Source organism: Harmonia axyridis, chromosome 2 (genome assembly GCF_914767665.1).
Source record: "Harmonia axyridis chromosome 2, icHarAxyr1.1, whole genome shotgun sequence".
Lineage (NCBI taxonomy): Eukaryota > Metazoa > Arthropoda > Insecta > Coleoptera > Coccinellidae > Harmonia > Harmonia axyridis.
The window spans coordinates 60,568,745-60,590,017 of NC_059502.1; the positions used below are offsets into that span (position 1 = coordinate 60,568,745).

Genomic DNA, 21,273 nt, shown 5'->3' on the forward strand with positions numbered 1-21,273 from the left:
CATATCAATAATAATGAACAATTCACAATTACAAATTATGAATTATGCAGCGGACTAATTCTTTCGTTTTACATATACGTTTATTCATATATAAAATCCTATATAACCATATAGACTGTGTCCGTAAAGTATGGAACAAATTCATTTTTAGCTAAACAGACCATTTCAAGCAATAATCATGAAACACTTCGATTTTTTATTTTAATTTACAGTATTTCGAAATATAATCTAATATAAAGCATTCTTCACAATATAATTGTGAAGATATCATCTGAACGTGTACATCATATCATTCACGAATATTTGTACATGGAAAGCTGTGTGCAAAATGGGTGCCGCGCGAGCTCACAATCGATCAAAAGCAACAACGTGTTGATGATTCTGAGCAGTGTTTGAATCTGTTCAAGTGCAATAAACCTGAAATTTTGCGTCAATATGTGACATGGATGACACAGGGCTCCATCATTTCTCCCCGGATTCCAATCGACAGTCAGCTTAGTGGACTGCACACGATGATCCGAATCCAAAGCAAGGAAAAACACAAAAGTTAGCTGGCAAGGTTATGGCATCAGTATTATGAGATGCGCAAGGTATGACATTCATTGATTAACTCCAAAAGGGTCAGACCATCAACAGCGATAATTATATAGCGTTATTGGATCGTTTGAGAGATGAAATCGTTAAAAAACGGCCCCATTTAAAAAAAAAGTGCCGTTTCATCAAGACAATGCGCTGTGTCACAAATCAATGAAAACAATGGCAAAATGGTATGAATTGTTTCTGCATCCACCGTATTCGCCAGATCTGGCCCCCAGAGAATTTTTCCTGTTTTCAGACCTCAAAAGAATGCTCGCTGGAATGAAATTCAGTAATAGTAATCTTTATTCATGCTTTACAATTGAAAAACAATGTTTGCACTCGTCAATATAAAATATAGGGATAAATATTCATATTTACATTATAAATATATATACTATATACACACATATGATGTGTGCCAATGAAGAAGTAATCGCCGAAACTGAGGCCTATTTTGAAGCGAAAGACAAATCGTACAACAAATATGGTATCGAAAAGTTGGAATATCGCTATAATCGCTGTATCGCCGTCGAAGGCAACTATGTTGAATAATAAAATCGAATTTTGGCAAAAAAATGTGTCTTACTATGGTTGACCGGGGACCTTTCAATTGACCTGTTATTTACTATGATGTCATTTTTGTCGGTTAGATTATCTAAATGAGGGGTTCTGATGATTAACCCTTCTAAAATTCAGCATAAACATTCGAGTGATTATTTTTCATATTAAAACTGAATTCAGTTAAATCTCTTGTTAGGGAAATATTGGATTTTGTATTGAATATTCGGCTTGAATTTTAATGGTTCTGATTACGCAATATTGAAATATTAGGATTTTTTTCTATGTTCTTCTTCAAAACCTTGAATATTTAATAATTACTGAAATATTGAGTTTTTTATATTGATTGAAACCGCGAAATTCGAGATCTCATTAGCCTCTTTCTCATTTCAACGTCAAGTCATGATAAAAAAATTAGAATATTAGCAGTATTAAATGTTAATTTATTTCGTTTGATTATCATGTTCTTGTGTGTTTGGTAAATGTTTCATTGTCCAAATTATTGGTAGGATTCTTTGCATTTTGTTAAATTAAAGAATGAGTAACCGTAAAAATATTTCTGTAAAATCTCATTTTTTCGCATACCTCTTGGTAATTCTACTTAAAAATATGTAAACTTTTAGCAAAACACCGACAAAAAGAGAGTTATCGAAATATTTCTACCTAATTACCTTCGAAAGATGTCACTCCCAATACCCGACAAGAACTTTTAGGGCGCCCTATACTGAATACCTAGTGATTTATAGCCGGTAGAAGCATAACTGGCAAAACCAGAATATGCGTGCGGATCGAAGAAAAAAATAGTTTGGTTACACAAAATTCTCAACAACTTAGATATTCGGAACTGATTTGTCTTTTAGTGTTATAGAACCCTTATTGAATTGATTCATTTATCCTGAGATTCCTTCTCGAATCTAACATCAGAACTGAAAAGAATAGTTTATGAGTTAACAGTATATTTATCACAACTCAGGAAGTATGTACCTACTTCTACTTCTGGATCCCATATAACTGTAAAGAGTCTTACGCGAACTGGTTTGCAACAAATATAAAAATTCCACGAAGGTTGTACTGAGACAGTTGACCTTTTTATTGATTCTTATTGCGACACTTCTGCAATTTCACCCAATAATTAATGCAACATTGGAGAGTGATTGTTTGTACAATTTTGGAACACCTAATGTAGGTTAATCAAGAGATAACAAAAAATATGATAACAAAATTCATTGATTATCAACTGATTAAGAAGACAAAATATATTTTGGAATAAACGAAGACTAAATCAAGATTTGTAATGACCCCTAACTCTTTAACTTATTTGAATTTGAAAATTGAAATGGACAACTGGTAAATGATTAGAGAACATCCTTTTTTTTCTAAAAAGCAAAACCGTTGCATTCCTGTATGAAAATGTAACAGAACTTCCTCCTCAAGAGACATTAACACAATGCAGTGGAGATGAACTTAGAGAAATGTGAAAGTGAATGATAAAATACATAATTGATGATTGCCAACACATTATAGTTACGTTATTTCTCGATTTTTCTAGAGATCAAAGGTATATCAATGTCTGTTTGAAATGCATCGGTCTTATATATGAATGAAGATATAAATCATATTGAGTGTTATAGACAGTTTTGAGCCAGGGATTTTGCCTAGCTTTTATTAGCAATAACACTTGGGAGAGGTAGAAGTAACACCATTTCATTCAACGACTATACCCATAGCCCAAAGTAGGTACATTCTCCTTTCATAACCACAAAACTTTCCATCTATATTTGTACCCCTATCATCTTAGTATTATTTCGTAGCAAATTTCTAACTTTTTCCTCAATAAATTTTTAATTATTGAAGAATTCGCAGAATATTCAATATAACGTCAAAACATTTAAAAAAATATGTGTATTTGATACTTTATTTGATTAGGGAAAATAAATAACATGAATATTCAAGAAACTAATTCAAGTTCTATCCATTCTTCCCTATAGTTCGATATGTACATGTATGTTGCCTTAAGATACATCAGGAAGAATTGCTTTTTCATTCAAGAGTTTCTTTATAGCATACCTGAATAAATAATTCTAGATTCGTATCGATTATAGAGCGAAATGGTATATAATTACGAAGAAATGGCGTAAAAATTACTACGTTTTTATGATATTGCTAGACCAGAGTTTCTTATATTTGCTTGTTGGAATCTTCTTCACATAGCGATAGAAAGGATTTCAAGTTTTCTTTAAATTTCATAATAAATCGGGGCAGATATTAAAAATTGTGTTATACCTTATTACGGTATGATATAATGGAAGGTAGATCAGAATATTTGACGTTAGTTCGTCCGATATACTTGATTCTTTGCAGTAGCGTCGCTAGGGGGGTCAGGTCCCTCTGAAATTTGACATACTAAGGCTAAAATATTTACGAGATTAGCAGAACTATAATTCCGATTTACTTTAACCCCACAAAAAAAAAATCCGGCCACCCCTGTTTTTGAAAACTGACGTCGCCACTGATTCTTTGGATCACACATCAGAAGTCAAAACTTTCTCTCCAATTTAGTTTTCGAAATATAAAATATATGTAGAAGAAGAAGTATAAATTTGTTTAAAATTTTTTGGATAATTTTTCCATATTTTGCTTTCGTTTTATATGGTTCTGCAGACGCTATCAACAAAATTTTATACGAAGCAATATACAGTTGTTCTATGCAGAGTCTTCCTAATCATTTCAGGAAAAAAATCCTATAAAAATAACAATGGTTTGCAACCGCTCGCCTCCTTCAAAATCAGCTTGAGCAAACTCATGGGGTGTAAATTAGCACTCAGACAATAAGAAATCGCTTCAGAGAATATGATTTAAGGCCTCGTGTCGCGGCAAGAAGCCCAGCTCTTACCCCAGCCCATCGAAGGGCGCGTTTGGATTTTGCGTGAGAGCATATCCATTGGGAAGAGGCTGATTGGGAAAGAGTTCTCTTCACAGATGAGTCCCTTGTATACAGACGTCCACATGAAAGATATGCTCAGTGCAATTTCCTGAATACTACTGGTTTCGGGGGAGGATCGATTATGGTATGGGGTGGAATATCTTTGACTGCTCGCACAGACCTAGTGGTCGTTGATAATGGAGCTATGAATGCTGATAGGTATATAAGGAACTTTCTTGAAGAGCATGTAGTGCCATTTGCCCCATACATTGGTGAAAATTTCATTTTTATGAATTATGAACGATAATGCCAGACCCCATCGTGCGCGCATCGTTCAGGAGTACCTTGAAGAGGTTGAAGTCTCTCGAATGGAATGGCCAGCAAGAAGTCCAGATCTCAATCCGATTGAGCTGGTTTGGGACAACCCAGCTCAATCCGATTGAGCTGGTTTGGGACAACCTCAATAGAAGGCTGAGAAGTTCAGAAAATCATCCAGCTACTCTTAATGACTTAGGAATCCAACTCAGAGAAATCTGAGAAGGATTAGATCAGAACATTTTAAGATCATTTTGAGTATGAACCGTCGTTGCCGAGCTGTAATTAACGCAAGGGGTGGAAATACCAAGCATTAAATCATTTATCAGCATTCCAGTATTTTGAAAATTGTTTATTTCACTCCTTTCACATAAGATTCGGTGAAATCCTGAATTTTTCTTCCATTTAATGTGTCTTGTTTCGTTCAAAACCTTCCCGAGAGAACATAAAAATAAGTTATAAAGTCAATGTAGAGTTAACTTTCATTAAAATTGAGATTTTCAGAATGTGCGTTAATTTTTTCGCGCAGTGTATATTTCATTCAATATAATATAAATATAAATTCATAACGATACAGTAAAATTGTGAATTTGAAAATATCACAATCCGACAACGTAATATAACCATGTTGGGTTGAGGACATGTAAAAATTGCATATACTCCTTTTATCTATCTTTATTACTCTACATGGGTCAGATTAAGAGATCCAAATGAAATGTCGCACAACAGCTTTGAATTTTTATTTTACATCCAAATGCAAACGTTCATTTTGATCGAATAGCAGTTTCTTAATAAATAGGAAAACAAAATTTCGAACGGTATTATTTACGGAACACCTACTGGGATTTTGTCTATCAACGAACTCAACTGCGACATTCGAAATCCGAACCTATTACCCTATCGTTTGAGAATTTATACGAAGTGAGACGAAGCTTATCATTCGAGACCCAACCCTGACAAAAACTCGAAAATTACAGACATTCCGACGAAATGATCAGTTCGGAGAGCGATCGTTCAAAAAAAAAACCGATAGAAAAACAATTCGCGATATAGGTTACCAGATATCAGATGGAATGGACACGTGTTCACATTAGGTCCTTGGAAAAATCGATATTTCTCCTCGTTCGAATTACACACCGCGTTGCTAACCGAAAGTCGGCAAATACCCATTCGCCAAACAGGCAAGAGAATGGAAACTTTACCGTATCAAATATCCCAAGCTCTACCACTAATTAATTAATATCAATTAAGACCGAAGCGGTAGTTTTTTCTCTTCTCCCCGGCGATTTTCCTTCCAATCTAGTAGCCGTTCGTTTGTCTCGGGTATCATTGTCGAGGCCAAGGCGACTCGGATACCTCGAATGCGCTTTCCGGGTAACAAGATACGACGTGTTTATCTAGATTCCGATTTGTTTTGAGGCTGAACATCGCCTATGACCGACAACGGAAAATGTATGGCATCGCTTTTTCTTCCACTGCACATGCTGGTACATTCGATGGCGTTTTATCGATGTTCGATCGTTAGCGCAGATCCGATCTGCTGCCAGATCGAGAATTGCAGGCAGAAAGGTGCTCATGGTTGAACAGGTCCGGTAAATTGTTGAGGGTGTACTCTTAACCGTTTCCGTCTGTTGTTGTCAACGTAAAAGGACTGGATTAAACTGGAATTATACTTGTTTTGGGTGATAAAATCCTTTGGAGATATGCGGGAATCGAAATGTTTAAGAAATGATGGCATTATTATGACAAAATGCGATTTTCACACAGGTTGGCCACTATTTAACAATGCAGTCGAATATTTCAAGAAAATAGTAAATTTTATTTATTTGGTGTACGTAGAATCATACTAGGCACCGGTAACTGGTATTCGAAATAAATAGATCCTAGATGTTTTACAATAAACTTAGATATTCGTAAATTTAACGACATCAAAATAAAAGTCGATTTGTGCCTGCCTCATATTGATATCCTACATTAAACATGTCAGCTTACGAGCCATATTCTCGTCATTGGCGAGAGGTTTTGATTTTCTGCTTCAATATGAAGAGATCTGCGACTGAGGCTCATCGAATGTTCCCAAATACCTATTGTGATTCGCTAGTGTAAGAAGGTGCCGAGAGTGGTTTCAACGGTGATTTCGACGTCGAAGACCAGGTGGAAGAGAGAAGGTTTTCGAAGATGCAGAATTGAAGGCTTTATTTGATCAAGACTCGTGTAAAACGCAACAAGATTTGGCAGGATCATTGGGAGTGAAGAAACAAGCAATTTCAAAACGCCTAAAAGTTATGGAAATGACTCGAAATAAGGAAATTGGGTGACGTTCGAATTGAAGCCGAGAGATGTTGAACGGCGTTTGTTTGCTTGTGAACAACTGCCTGCAAGGCAAATTTGGAAGGGATTTCTGCATAGCATTGTGACTGAAGAAGAAAAATGGATTCATGGATAATCCAAAGCGCAGAAAATCATAGGGATATCTCGGCCATGCTTACACGTCGACGGCCAAACCGAATATTCATGGTTCCAAAATCATGCTCAGTATTTGGTTCGACTAGCATTTTGAGTTATTAAACTCGACTAAAAAAAATAGCAGGCGATCGTTATCGAACGCAATTAATGCGTTTGAGCCGATCATTGAAGGACAAACGGCCGCAATACAACGAAAGATATGATAAAGTGATTCCACAACATTATAATGACCCCATGTTGTGAAAGTGGTCAAGACATACTTGGAAACGTTGAAATGGGATGTCCTACCCCACCCGCCGTTTTCTCCAGACGTTGCTCCCTCGGGCTGTCACTTGTTTCGATCAATGGCACACGGTTTGGCTGACCAGCACTTCCGGTCTTATGAAGAATTAAAAATCGGATAGATTCGTGGATCGCTTCAAAAGATGAAAGTTTTTTGAACGCGGGATTCGTACGCTGCCCGAAAGATAGGAGAAAGTAGTGGGCAGCGATGGACAATACTTTGAATCATAAATGTATAACCAGTTTTTCACAATAAAGCCTCGAATTACGGAAAAAAACGGCGGAAGCAAAGTTGTACGTCTATGTGAATGTGAGTATTGTTTTTTTGTAGACCTTCATGCCCATTATATAAAAAACTGATCGGAAGTCTCTGGTCAAGTGATGTAGCTTTTATCGCTATATCTATTTTGAACACCCTATAACTTGGGAAGCAGCGTTGACCATCTAATCAGTTTTCTAATCAACTTTTCTTAATAAGGGCATAAAGGTCCACAAAAACAATCCTATAACAATCAAAATTAACTGGTAAACATTTTTGATACATTCAGATGCCTGATCCTTTCTGTTTGGAGATCAATTCATTGTATTTGAATAAAGTAATTTATTATTATTATTGTCGATAGGGCATAGTGTCAATAACATCATTAAGCCATTGTTTTGAAAACTTGTTATCAAAGTATTGAAAAAAACAGTGTTTCAATACCTACACAAAATTTGTTTTTATCAATTTTTCAAACTACAACAAATGTAGTGTCACTTAACCTTCCAAATATATATAGATCTAACTCTGTTGTCCGAATTTTTTTTCAATCATACTCACCTGTCATTGCATTCAAGCACGTAAACAATTCGTTAGTACTGAATAAAAATACTCCAAATAAAAGGAAACTGATAATTCTCCTATGTTTTTACCTTCCCAGTATATTGCAACAGATATTCAACACAACCAACCAACACTTGACGAAAAACCTACACACCGCTATAACCGCAAAAAATAATCGTAAACAAATCTCCCATTGCATATCTAACTTGATCCCAAACATTTTGTTCCACTGTAACACACTTCATACAGACGAAAACCGATTTTCCACACTGTCGATTATTATGGAAAGGAGGTAATCGGCTTTTCTGACCAATATTTCCTGGAGATATATACTCCACAATTAATTTCAACGTTAATTATTATTCAACAATAGCCTGATAAATTCAATAGAAATACTCATAGGATAAAACTAGTACCTATAAGAAATTTGAAATTGCGATAAGTGCCTATGCATTAGAAACCAGATTAACTAATATAATATGTCCGTAAAGTATGGAACAATTTATTTTCAGTCCAACAGACCATTTTAAGAAATAATCCTGAAACACGTCGATTTTTATTTCAATTTACCGTATTTCAAAATAATAATCTAATATACAGGGTAAATTACTTTCGAGTAATAACGTCACCATCATTTTTTTTTAATGGAACACCCACATTTTGTCTCAATTTTCCGATTACTCTAGGTGAGCTGATTCCAAAAATGTATCACATGTTGATTCCAATTGGTACATGGTGGACAAAAATACAATAGTTTTGTGTGTGCTCATAAAGTAACGCGTAACATTCTTTATTACTTAAATTAACAATATAATCGAAAATACTTATTGTCTAGCGGCAATTGGTTTGAATGTTACACCCTGTAGTTCGTTACATTTTTAGATTAATAAAAATGAGCTGTTTCCAAACATGTTTGGTACTTGTGGTCTAGCAGACAGAATATGAAAGAAATTATTTCTTATCAATTTCGAAAGAACATAGTCGTCTAGTTTTTTGTGAAATGTCATTATTTGTTTATTGCCGCCAGACAATAAGTATTTTTGATAATATTGTTAATTTAATTAATAACGAATGTTACGCGTTACTTTATGAACACACACAAAACTATGGTATTTTTGTCCACTCTGTACCAATTGGAATCAACATGTGATACATTTTTGGTATCAGCTCGGCTAGAGTAATCGGAAAATTGAGACAAAATGGGGGTGTTCCATCTGAAAGAAATGACGGTGACGTCATTACTCGAAAGTAATTGACCGTGTTTATCAGATCATTATTTTAGAATACGGTAAATTGAAATAAAAAATCGACCTGTTTCAGGATTATTTCTTAAAATGGTCTGTTTAGCTAGAAATGAATTTGTTCCATACTTTACGGACACACTGAATAGCCAGACTACAAAGTGTAAGTTGAAAAAAATTTCAAAACATCAGAATATGAAAGTATAAAATCTGAAAACTCAATGAAAAATTTAAGCTTCTGCTATATTTTCCTCTTACCAACGTAAACATGATAAAGACGCACCGCTTGATATGTATGTATTCAAGATTCTAGAAATGTATTCAAAGTGTATAAGATTTTATGGATATTCAAGTGTATCAACAGAAATATTCATGGAAACTGTAAATTATTTATAGCTGGACGCGAACGAATGCAAGAAAAACAGTCACGTCCAAACCTGAATATACGTCCTTGCGTGGTATTCAAGTGTTATTCAAGAGATTGTATGTACTATCTACAAACTTCCATCTACAACGTTTGTGTACTACCAATGGAAAAAATCATACGATGAATATATACCAAGAATTAAGTTTTCGATGGGACGAAGTTTTATTCTTCATTTTCGTCTATAGTTGAAATTAATTGAATCGCTCCAATATGTTTAGTATTTCACATAAATATTCTCTCGAAAAGTCTTCATGTAGGTACTCCTATTTTCAAAAATGTATTGTTTCAACAGGGAACCAAATATCTATCTATAAGTATAAGCTTTATTTTTGTAATTATATATTGCTCCGTTTCCAATTATTTTTAATTTGATTGATTTTTTGTGAAGCATTTACTGTACTGAATTTCATTCAAAAAGATCTGTAAATTCAGGATGGGCGAATTTCATTCAATTTTTGGATTTTACACATTTCAATGACATGTGAAAATTTCATTTTGGTTTTAAATTGAATAATTCCAAAGGTTCATTATTGAAAATAATGAACCTAAAATTGTATTTGTTTCAATATATTGTCAAGATATTGAAAATTGAGTTTTGATCGTACTTAGTTTCTTATTTGATTTTCAACTTTGAAAATTCATAAATTGTTCTTTGTACCTGTGAAGATCAATGCGATTTTGTTAAATCTGAGAAATACTGCCTCCTACCAAAAAATGCACCTTGTTATCAATATCATTTCAGCATTTCCAGCCAAAGACGTCCATAAAAGCACCTCTAAACGACTAGTCTGGCTTTGTTCTGTCTTTAAATTTTTTCCAAAATTTATTTATATAATAATTTCATCAACAGGAGAAGAAAAAATCTGAAATAACACGATATTTAAATATCTATAATATTTTATTGCTCACAAAACTACAAGTTTACTCTGTGAACCTTCTGTCCAGTAGACCAATCTATGACCTTATCCTACTTGATTTCATACAATTTTCTGTTGCTAATATTGCTAGGCCTGATCCCTGATGAAAGATTCAAGCTTAACGATGATCGAAGATTATTTTTGATAATCTTTAGTTTGTTCACAGTTGGCCGATGTTGTAGGGAGCATAGAGTAAATTCGCTTTTCAATACAAATATTGGAAAAAGCATCTTGCATATCAAAATTTCTTGCAAGAGTTTAAAAGCGTCAACATTCCTTGAATTCCAAAATGAAAGTTGAGTTTTCCCTTTGAAAACGTTGAGTTTCTGAAAAAATTCGACCAAATTTAAATTTTTTTCATAGTTTCTTTCCAGATCTGTTCCATGTTTCTGCAGTTCTTCACTTAACAAGAGTACATAATTCAGGCAAAATATATTAGATTTAGCCTCCAAATATCATCATTCTTCTTAGAAAAGAGTAAGCCGATTGAAGTGTTCTTGTCATCATCAAACATCTCATCGAAGTGTTTTTTGCATCTTGGAATTCTTTCGTTTGGTAAATTGGCCTCAAACCTAATTTTCTCAGCAATTGATTCAGCTTCTTTTATCCATTATTCTATCTGATGTCTGTCTGATGATTATCTGACGTTATAACACCTGATTTATCTTACAGCTTTCAAATTTTCAAAGGGGTATGCATAAACAAGATCGATTAATCTCCTGAATCGAACGTAGAAAAGATGAAACTGGATAGCGAAAGGGCAACAACCAGTCTGCACGAGCGATGATGAGGATGAACAATGCCGCAAGAACTTCCAGGATTCCGAAAGAATAGTTAATAAGACAGTTCATTAAACTGTCTTATTCCTTCTGAGATATGCAACAACTGAATACTCAGAATAAATCTTCTATAAATCAAACCATTCTTTCGCGATGACCTTGAGATATTTATGGATCAATGGCCTCCAAGGACGAATAACTATATTGAATAATTCAAGGAAGCAACATTCGAACTTAAACTTCGTTTGATGATATTCCGTGAGACGAGAGAAAACTGTAAATCTTGCAGACTTCTTGAGTTTTTCTTGGATGAATAAATGCCACATGAGCGAACGACTTTACGAGTTCCTGATGTCCATACTTTCCCAACTTATCGTACCAAACGAGAAATAAATCAACAGTTGCACGTTTAAAACGACCAAAAAAAAAAAATCAGAAATTTTAAACAAGTGTTGTAACGGCTCCTTTACAAGCGATCACGTCATGTTGGAGTAAAAGTCTTTTTGTTTGTTGTTGTGGTCACTAGTATGGCTCACGCTGCAAGGTCGTTCAGTGTGGATCAAGCCCATTATACCATCTGTTCAGTCATGGGTCTATTGACGTCGAGAATAATTAATATTTTCGAAGCAGCTTGGATTTACCGCAGCGATCAGTCATACATACAATATTCACAAAAAATGAATCATTTTTATCTTAACATGGTTAATCATGGCGTCGGTATCAGCAAAACAACACTGTGAATTTCACACAATGGTTGTTTCCTTCCATCTCATATAATATCCCAAGTCACATGGAGAGATTTTATAAAGAATCGTCATAATATTAGATTTGAACATGAAATATTACACCATGATTATAAAAAATTCCGTACTGAATATTGTTCATTACATATGTACCTATATCCCAATTACGTAGACTTCAAAGATCTAATAAATATAATAATTATTTTTTGTTTTGAATAGCTGATATGAATTAATGTCCTAATAAAAGAGAGATTTTTATGTTTCAAAACAATACTGCCCGGCAAAATATCGATTGATTTTAAGTTTTCATAATGTACAGTCTACAAAAAAGGTGAGTGAAGTAAATAATAATAAATAATAATATATATATATATATAAGCTAGGTCATATTAGGTTATTTATGCTTTGTGAACATTTATTATGGTTTATTTAGTCTCAAAATATACCTTTCTGTTGATATTGGGAAATAGGTTTGAATCAAATGAGGCTCGAACATTTTTAATATGTATAGAAGACTGCTATTGGTAAAAAATCGACGCTTTCTTCTATCAACCATTTTTTTAATGAAATAGAACCAGAACCGACGCCATTGTTGATGAATTGCTAAAAAAAAACAGATCAATTTTTTTGTTCAGGGTGTGAATTTTTATGTTGCATGTAGTAAATTAGCAAAATACGGAAGTTGTAGAATCAAGTGGATCTGAGCCAGTAGAGAGAAACGGTCGGAACTGTACTTATTTTGATACTCTAAAATTCGCAATCGCCTCTCATTTGCGTTCAACGGAGCGAATATTTCACGTCCAAATATTTTTTCATTCGTCCCAATTTGTTCCACACATTTGAAACGCAACTACTATTTCCCGCTATTTACTTTTCGTTAAGAAGACATGTTCCTATCTTGAAATCATCCTCGATTCTTGAGATTAAAAAATCGATAATAGGATTGAAAAAAGAAAGGCGTCTTCAAAAACGTGGAAATTTATTTTGTTCCTATATGTAAAATAATCAATGAGGATATAATCAATATAATCCTTCATACAGAAAAACTATAAACGAATACAATGATATCATGATGAATCACATCTCATATCAGTTCTTTATACAGTTCTGTGTTCTCATACGAAGCCAGAAGCTTTGAATGAATTAATGTTAGGAAGCGCCTGACACTGATTTCCTCGAATTTTTATTTCTTTTCGATTTGAAAACTCAAGCAACAAAATAATTATTCGTTTAATCTAGGTGTTTCTAGGTATTCGTCATAATTTACAGAATAATTATATTTTCTTTCTGTAGTAAAGTATCCAGTAATATAAGCAAAAAATGAAGGTAACGCAAAATATTCAGAACAACTTATCGTAAGTTATTTACTCCACATTATGGCATCCAAAATGGGTATGATAACCTATCGTTATCAGTTTTTTTACTAAGTATACCACTATGTTAGAAGTAGAGCACCGTTAAAATACAATATGTATTTTATATTGTCCCCAACTCTCAATTTGAGTATTTGTGGATTGTTGTATTCTTAAGCGAAATTAATTAGAAAAAAATGCGATTTTATTTCGATAATTTTGCGAGAAAACAAATGGGTTTTTAAATCCATTGTGGCTTAATTTTAATAATAAAAGTCTTTTGCATAGTTAAAGTAAAACTTTCATTAAATAAAGAAACCTGTTCTCAGTACAGATAATTTCAAGGCAAATATAGAAGCTGTTGAATTACCTGAGAAATTCATTTTGCATCTTTTTGTGTTTCTCTATATGTACCGGGTTTTTTACCATAATTTGACGCCCCCTATAACTTTGTTACTAGAAGAGGTACAGATAAATGTTTTCTACAAAAGTTTCACGAAATCGACTAGTGTTTTTTAAAATGATGTCACAAAACGAAATATATACAGAGTGGGCAACATATTGAAAGCAACTTCATTTTTTCAAATGGAACACCCTGTATACTTTTCTATATTTGACTAGCTCTTTTTCCCCTAATTTCGTATATATAACATATGTTTGGCCTATCTTTCTTATTCTGAGTACCACAGAGTTTCAAATTTTAAGAACCACCAGGCAAGCTAAGTAATCTGTTTTCAATTGGAAGGCTGGGATAACTCAAAATGCCCTTTTTTGAGTTATCTCGTTGGCAACGATATATAAGATACGTTAGTCATTGAATAAAACTATTCATCGAATATGCACTACATAGAAGCGAAAAAATATGAAATATTTTCGCTTTATGTGGAGAACAATGAAAATGAGGAAGCTACAAGGAGAGAATATATGGAGTTGCATTCAAATGATCCAATTCCAATTTATAGTAAAAAATGTATGTCATATCGTTGCCAACGAGATAACTCAAAGAAGGGTATTTTGAGTTATCGCAGCCTTCCACTTGAAAATATGATTACTTAGCTTGCCAGGTGGTTTTTAAAATTTGAAACTCTGTGGTACTCAAAATAAAAGAGATAGGCCAAACATATGTTATATATTCGAAATTACAGGAAAAAGAGCTAGACAAATATAGAAAAATATACAGGGTATTTGAAAAAATGAAGTTGCTATCAATATGTTGCCCACTCTGTATATATTTCGTTTTGTGAAATCATTTCAAAAAACACAAGTCGATTTCGTGAAACTTTTGTAGAAAACGTTTTTTTTTTCCTTTTTTCATTAACAAAGTTAAAGGGGGCGTCAAATTATAGTGAAAACCCCGGTACATTACTCGGGTGATTTAAAATTTTTATGTTGAAGACTATATCATAGAGGAAAATTTGCAGTATTTTCATCAATAATGATGAAAATTGTATTTGTTTTTCAATTCTATATTCTGCTGAGCTGACGAGACTTGATTTTCACGAATGGCGAAAAAGAATAGCTTATTTTATCTAGAAAAAGTAGAATATTTTTTTATATTTTAATTTTAATCGTTTGTTACAATATTGCATTCTTCTGGAAACAAAACTTGAATAACACCTTCACTGTTGAGATTTTCTGAATACAAAAATGAGAAAATTTTCGGTACACCTAATTTTTCAAATTTGTATCTCGCATGTATTCACAAAAGAACGAAGAACTACAAGATCGCTGATAAATTGAGCCAAATTTTATTGATCCAAAATCCAAAATGAAAAAATAGAACAATTTTATAATATAGGTGTTTTTGAATACCGGGTTAAAATGATCAACTTGTACAATTGGCGTGCGCCTTTCCGGAAATGCAAGGAACCGAAACTGACTTCGTTTAGAAGGTCCAATTTGTGTCTTTACGTTGCGCAAATAACGGCAAGAGTTGAGTTATCCGTTAATGGAACCATCCGCTGTCGAATTTCAGTCTGTCCGGAATTCCTCCTTAATTTACAATTAATTATGTGTGCTCTGAACTGTGTTTGGAAAGAGTAAGGAACTTTTCTTGAGGTAATAAAAGTCGATCGCTTGGCGTATTTGCAGTCCGAGCAGATAATACTTAGATTAATACATGTTATCTTCACCTTCCCATTTGATTTTTTGTTTTTTTTTTATTGTTGTTATTATTGTTCGTCTCCTCCTCATCGCTATTCATGATCTCTTTTACTATGTTTTTGGATGAACTTAAGGGTACTTTATATGTTTGCACAGGTCTGTACTATTAATTTCACTCCATTACAGACGGGTGAGAAGGACACAAAACAGGCATTGCCTAGGTGATTCTCGCCTGTCCATTGAAATTTCAATGTAATTTGGTTTATTATAATTATAAAATTTTGTACAGACTATTGGTTGAAATATATTTGGTTTGATTTTGGATGATATTTCTTTCGAAAAAACTGAATGAAATAAAAATCGATTGTTATATTAGAATGATCATTTTAGCTCTTATTTTTCGAAAAGAAAGAATGAAAAACTAGCAATAGGTGTTCAACTCTGCTTTCGCTGTTTTGCAATAGATGGCTGTAGCGGTAAGTGGTAGTCGAAATAAATAGATCGTAGATATCATACAATAAGCTTAGGTAATTGTTAACATAACGCCATTGAAATCTTAGTCGATTTGTGTCTTCATCATGAAGTTATTCTCGGTTAAACATGTCAGCCTTCGAGCCAAATTCTCGTCATTTGCGAGAGGTATTAATTTTTTGCTTTACAAAAAAAAACTGTGGCTGAGGCTAATCGAATGCTCTCAAATAGCGGTGAGGCCGCTATTAGTGAAATGCTTAATTTCTCTCCTAATTTCTTTCACTGTGAAAGAACGTGCCGAGAGTGGTTTCAACGCTTCAAGAACGTTGACGTTGAAGACCAGCATGGCGGTGTGAGAGAGAACGTTTTCGAATATGAAGAATTGGAGGCATTACTTGATCAAGACTCGTGTAAAACGCAACAAGATTTGGCAGGATCATTAGCAGTGACGCAACAAGCCATTTCAAAACGCCTGAAAGTCATGGGAATGATTCAGAAACAAGAAAATTGGGTGCCGTACGAGTTGAAGCCGAGAGATGTTGAACGGCGTTTGTTTGCTTGTGAGTAGCTGCTTGCAAGGTAGAATTTGGAGATGAATTGGAGAATTGGAGATGAAAAAGGGTTCATTACGATAATCCCAAGCGCAGAAAATCATGGGGATATCCCAGCCATGCTTCCACATCGACGGCCAAACTGAATATTCACGGTTCCAATGTTATGAGCAGCTCGGCGTAGTGTATTATGAGTTGTTAAAACCGACTGAAAAAGTCACAAGCGATCGTTATCGAACGCAATCAATGCTTTTGAGCCGAGCATTGAAAGACAAACGGCCGCAATACAACTAGAGACATGATAAAGTGATTTTACAGCATGAGAGTGCTCGACCCCATGTTGCGAAAGTGGTCAAGACATACTTGGAAACGTTGAAATGGGAAGTCCTTCCCAACTCGCCTTATTTTCCAGACGTTCCTCCCTCGGACTATCACTTGTTTCGATCAATGGTCTGGCTGACCAGCACTTACGGTCTTATGACGAAGTGAAAAATTGAATCGATTCGTGGATCACTTCAAAAGAAGACCAGTTTTTTCAACGCGGGATTCATACGCTACAGGGTGTCTTAAATTCTATGCTCACTGATAGCATCTCGAGAACTATAAGACTTGTAAAAAAGTTTTCAAGACTTCCGACTCCCGTATATGATGAATCAAACATAGTTAAGTTAAGAGTGCGTAATTAACATATACCTATAAGAAATAAAATCATTCGTGAAGAATCAAGAATTTCTAAATACACATACGTCTGCACGTCTAATCGTCTAACACTCTCATATCCGGTATTATCCCACCATCAAGAAGCTCCATGCAATTCGCCGTGCTCATCGACTTGGAAAAGTCTTTAGCATTCCTCTTCGAAACGAACCGAATATATTTTTTTTACATCGGATGCAGTATAATTACGAACATTTTTCTATTCATCTGAACTGAACGACCGTAGAATGTCAATCGGAAATTAAGTTCGAACTGTTTCGGTATGCACTATTTGTTTTTCGCATCTCCATTGTATTCGGGAAAGACTTTTACAACAGTATTGTTAGAAATCTTAGACTGAAAAAAGAATGGTAGAAAAGATAATTCACATATCGACAATGACGCCTAATTTGAGAAAGTAGAAGATAACTTGTAATCCGGAATTGATCGTCATAGTCATCAAATCCGTTAATAATTTTGAAGACTGAGCCTTTCGGAAAAAATTTAAAAGAAATCTACAGGTATTTATATCTGGAAGCTCCACCTTAAAAAAAAACTGGAATGTTTACCTAAAATTTTGGGGTTGGACGGATAACAATTTTTTTGTGACATTTGGACTTTAATTATTCAATAATTATATTGAAATTGATGATAGTAGACTGTTATGTATAATTGAGAATAAATTATTGATTTTCTCTATTCTTTCTGAATGAAGTAAATGAGTTGAACAAAACACATGGATTTTGCATCACGATAACGCCAAGAATTTCACATATCACTAGCCACTGTATCTCCCTGATATGGCTCCAAGCGGCTTTTTCTTTTTCCAAAGTAGAAATAACCATTTTTAAGCACACGTTTTTAGTCCATAGAAGAACATTTCGTGGAGACGATTGGACGTTGGGGAATGTTTATTTTTTTGAAGGAAGCTCACTTTGAAGCCAATGAAATACATTTTGATGGCTATCACAAATATTGTGTCTGTTCGAACAATACCCGATACTTTTTTGACATAATAGTACAGGGAGATTGACAACATTCTTATCAATCGAAAAATATATTCATTAAATTAGTTGAATATATCTCTAAATGTCTTGAATCCATATAAACAATGCTCCTTAGAATAACCAACCTGACAGTATAAATCAAATAACATGTATAGGTTTATGTATCTTGATCATAACCTACAAAAATATTCACTCATTTGAAGAAATTTCCCTTCACAGGAAAGAGTGATTAAATAACTTTACATCAAGTTGTATTGTGAGTTGCCTGTCTACTTAAAATGTATTCCAGAGAGTAAATGGTGGATTCTCTAAATGGAAAATATCCATTAAATATAAAATATTCTTCAAATGAATCAAATGAGCCATCAATTGAAAGATTTTTTTTTTATAAGAAAATTCAATAAGAAGAGTATATTTTTGATCTTTGAGTCAAGATTCTAACTTGGTAGCCTTGGAAGCATATGAAAATTTATAAATGTTCATTGAAAACTTCTAACTCTAGGCATAGAACAAAATTCTCAAGGAGATTTTTTCTACCTCTGATGAAGGTATAAGAAACTTATTTCCTCCCAATGCCAAAAAAAAAAAATTAAACCCTGTTTAGCACAATAATTTTTCAATGTAGACATTGATTCAAGTAAGTGAAGAAATCGAAACAGACGAACAAAATATAAACATATATATTATTGTTTGTTATAGAGTAATAAACATAGATAGAGGGAGTATAAACAATATTTACATGTCCCCAACATGTTTAAATGACGTTGTCGGATTGTGATATATTTTCAAATTCACAATTTTACTACATATATTGTTATGAATGTATATTATATTGAATGAAATATATTAATGTTAGTGACTTCCGATTGAATATGCGAATTTGAATATTTGTAATCAGATATTTTTCTTAATTGTCGAATTTCTAATAAGCTGAATATTTATAATTTTCTGTATCTACCTGCTGAAATCCAAGGTTTAGCAACTTTTGCTCTCGTAGTGTCATCGGTTGTTTCACGTCGTTTGGCGCGCTTGAAGTTTGTTTTCTGAATTTCTTATATATTTTGGTAATTATTTCAATATATTTTGAGTTAATATGTAGCGTTGGTTCACTATGGGATATAAGAAGTGCGTTTTTTGTGGAGAAACTTGCGAATTGAGTGAAATATCGTATCACTGATATGTTTTCATTTCCGCGCGCTTCATGTCAAATTTGATAATTCATGTTGGGCACAAAATTTGCTTACTGAAGTTGACATATTCTCCCTCTATCTATGTTTATTACCCTGAGGATTTCTACTGATCCATGGCGGCTAAACAACTTTTGGTTGTGTTAATTGACAGGATCCAAGTCTTTCAGAATCAAAACGGTAAATCTATATAATGAACACTACTTACCTAACAGAAGATCGTACGTCTCTCATATCTTTGGGTGGAGAGGACCTTAGAGGATAATTCCTATCGTGGGAACTGCTAACCCTCATGCTCTGATTGATCCTCATCTGCCTAGGTTGCAACGGAGGTGGATTATCACTCGAGTCTGCCAAAGACGACCTCCTCTGAATATCGCCAGTCGACCTCTTTTCCTGCATCTTGGGCCTCAAAGGAGTGGGGAACTGTTTCGATGCGGATACATTTTGACTGATTGCAATGTTGCCCATTCCGTTGAGGACCAATTTTTGGGTGGTGGGATACTTGGTGTCAGATCTTTCTGCGTAACTCTTCTGACTGGAGTGAGCCAAGGAGCTGTCGTTCTTGTTCTTATCGGGACTCATAACGTTGTACGGTTTGCTGCTAACTTGATGGAAGATCTGTTCGGTTGGTCTCGTCTTTATAGAGCGACATCCAACACTCATGAAGCTGCCGTTGTTTTCAGGCAAACCTACGGTTTGTCTTATTGGCGATTCCGCCTTAGTGTTCCTCACCTGAGGTCCAGCGAATTGACCTTGGGACTTAGCTTCTCTCATTGGCCTGTTGAAATCTTGATCACATTCAGGTGGCGGAGGTGGCAGTGGGTCATCACAGTTGAACACTTCATCTTCCAACACGGTGGGAGGTGAAGGTGGAGGCAAGTCAGGGCTAGACATCCTGTGATCGTTGAACAACTCCGGAAAAGCATTCCTCAGTTGAGGGTTTTTCGGAGGTCTTTCAGGAGGTCCCTTAGGCACCCAATCATCCAAAGATATCGAAGGTCCGACTATTATAGGCCCTAGTAAATCTGTGGAAAGACTACCGCAAGAATTACTGTGTTGGTGCTTAGGCGTGATCTTCGACATAGATTCCGACATCTTGGACTCCCTAGACGCCATACTGCTCCTCTTGGAATTAGTCCCGGAGGCGTAATCTGAAGCTGACGATGCTCTTCTCGATGGTATTTGTACTTTTATTCGTGGCGGTGGTTGTGGAACGGCGAAGGTTGCTTGAGACTGGGCCAGTTGCGGTTCTGAACGCCAAGAATTGTTTTTAGTGCTGTTGGTGTGATGTCGTTCATAGAAAGAAAGCAAGGCTTTTTTCTGTATAGCCTTCAGGGTGGGGTCTGGAATCTTGTGTTTTTTGTCAGGGTCCAGATAGGAATATTTCTGTTGCTTCTCGAGTTCGCTGATTCTGTCTGCTATGGACGGCATCGATTGTAAAGAAGACCTGTAAAAACAATATTTGAACAATGTGGATTTGGTAAATTCAAAACATCAACTGAATATACAAAATACAAACTGCGTGTTATCATGCTCAACTATAATATCTTGTTATTGTTATGAGAACTGAGAATGAAGCAAAAAATAAATCCTCAGATATTCGTAACAAATTTTCTCAGGAGATTGACTTATGGTTGATATAGCCTGATAATTGTGTACGATTCAAAAACTCTAATGAAGGATTATATTTCAGATGAGATTCTACACATTCCAAAATGTGAATGGTAAAAAGTTGAGTGATTGTTGAAATTTTTCTTCGAACTAATTCAAATAATAAAACAATAAACACAATTTGAAGGAAACCAGAAGAAAGTTTTTAATCTAATTCACAGATAGTAGAGGAAACATTC

General features: G+C 34.5%; 1 protein-coding gene across 5 annotated transcripts in view; it reads right to left on the reverse strand.

Annotated features, from left to right (window-relative positions):
* Positions 1-21,273, reverse strand: part of LOC123673545 (protein Shroom) — a 280,176-nt gene that overhangs the window by 44,886 nt on the left and 214,017 nt on the right. For all 5 annotated transcript variants that reach the window (XM_045608097.1, XM_045608098.1, XM_045608100.1 and 2 more), the window contains one exon: positions 19,629-20,870. In XM_045608097.1, coding sequence (XP_045464053.1) covers positions 19,629-20,870 — 1,242 coding nt within the window. The remainder of the gene's footprint in view (positions 1-19,628; positions 20,871-21,273) is intronic.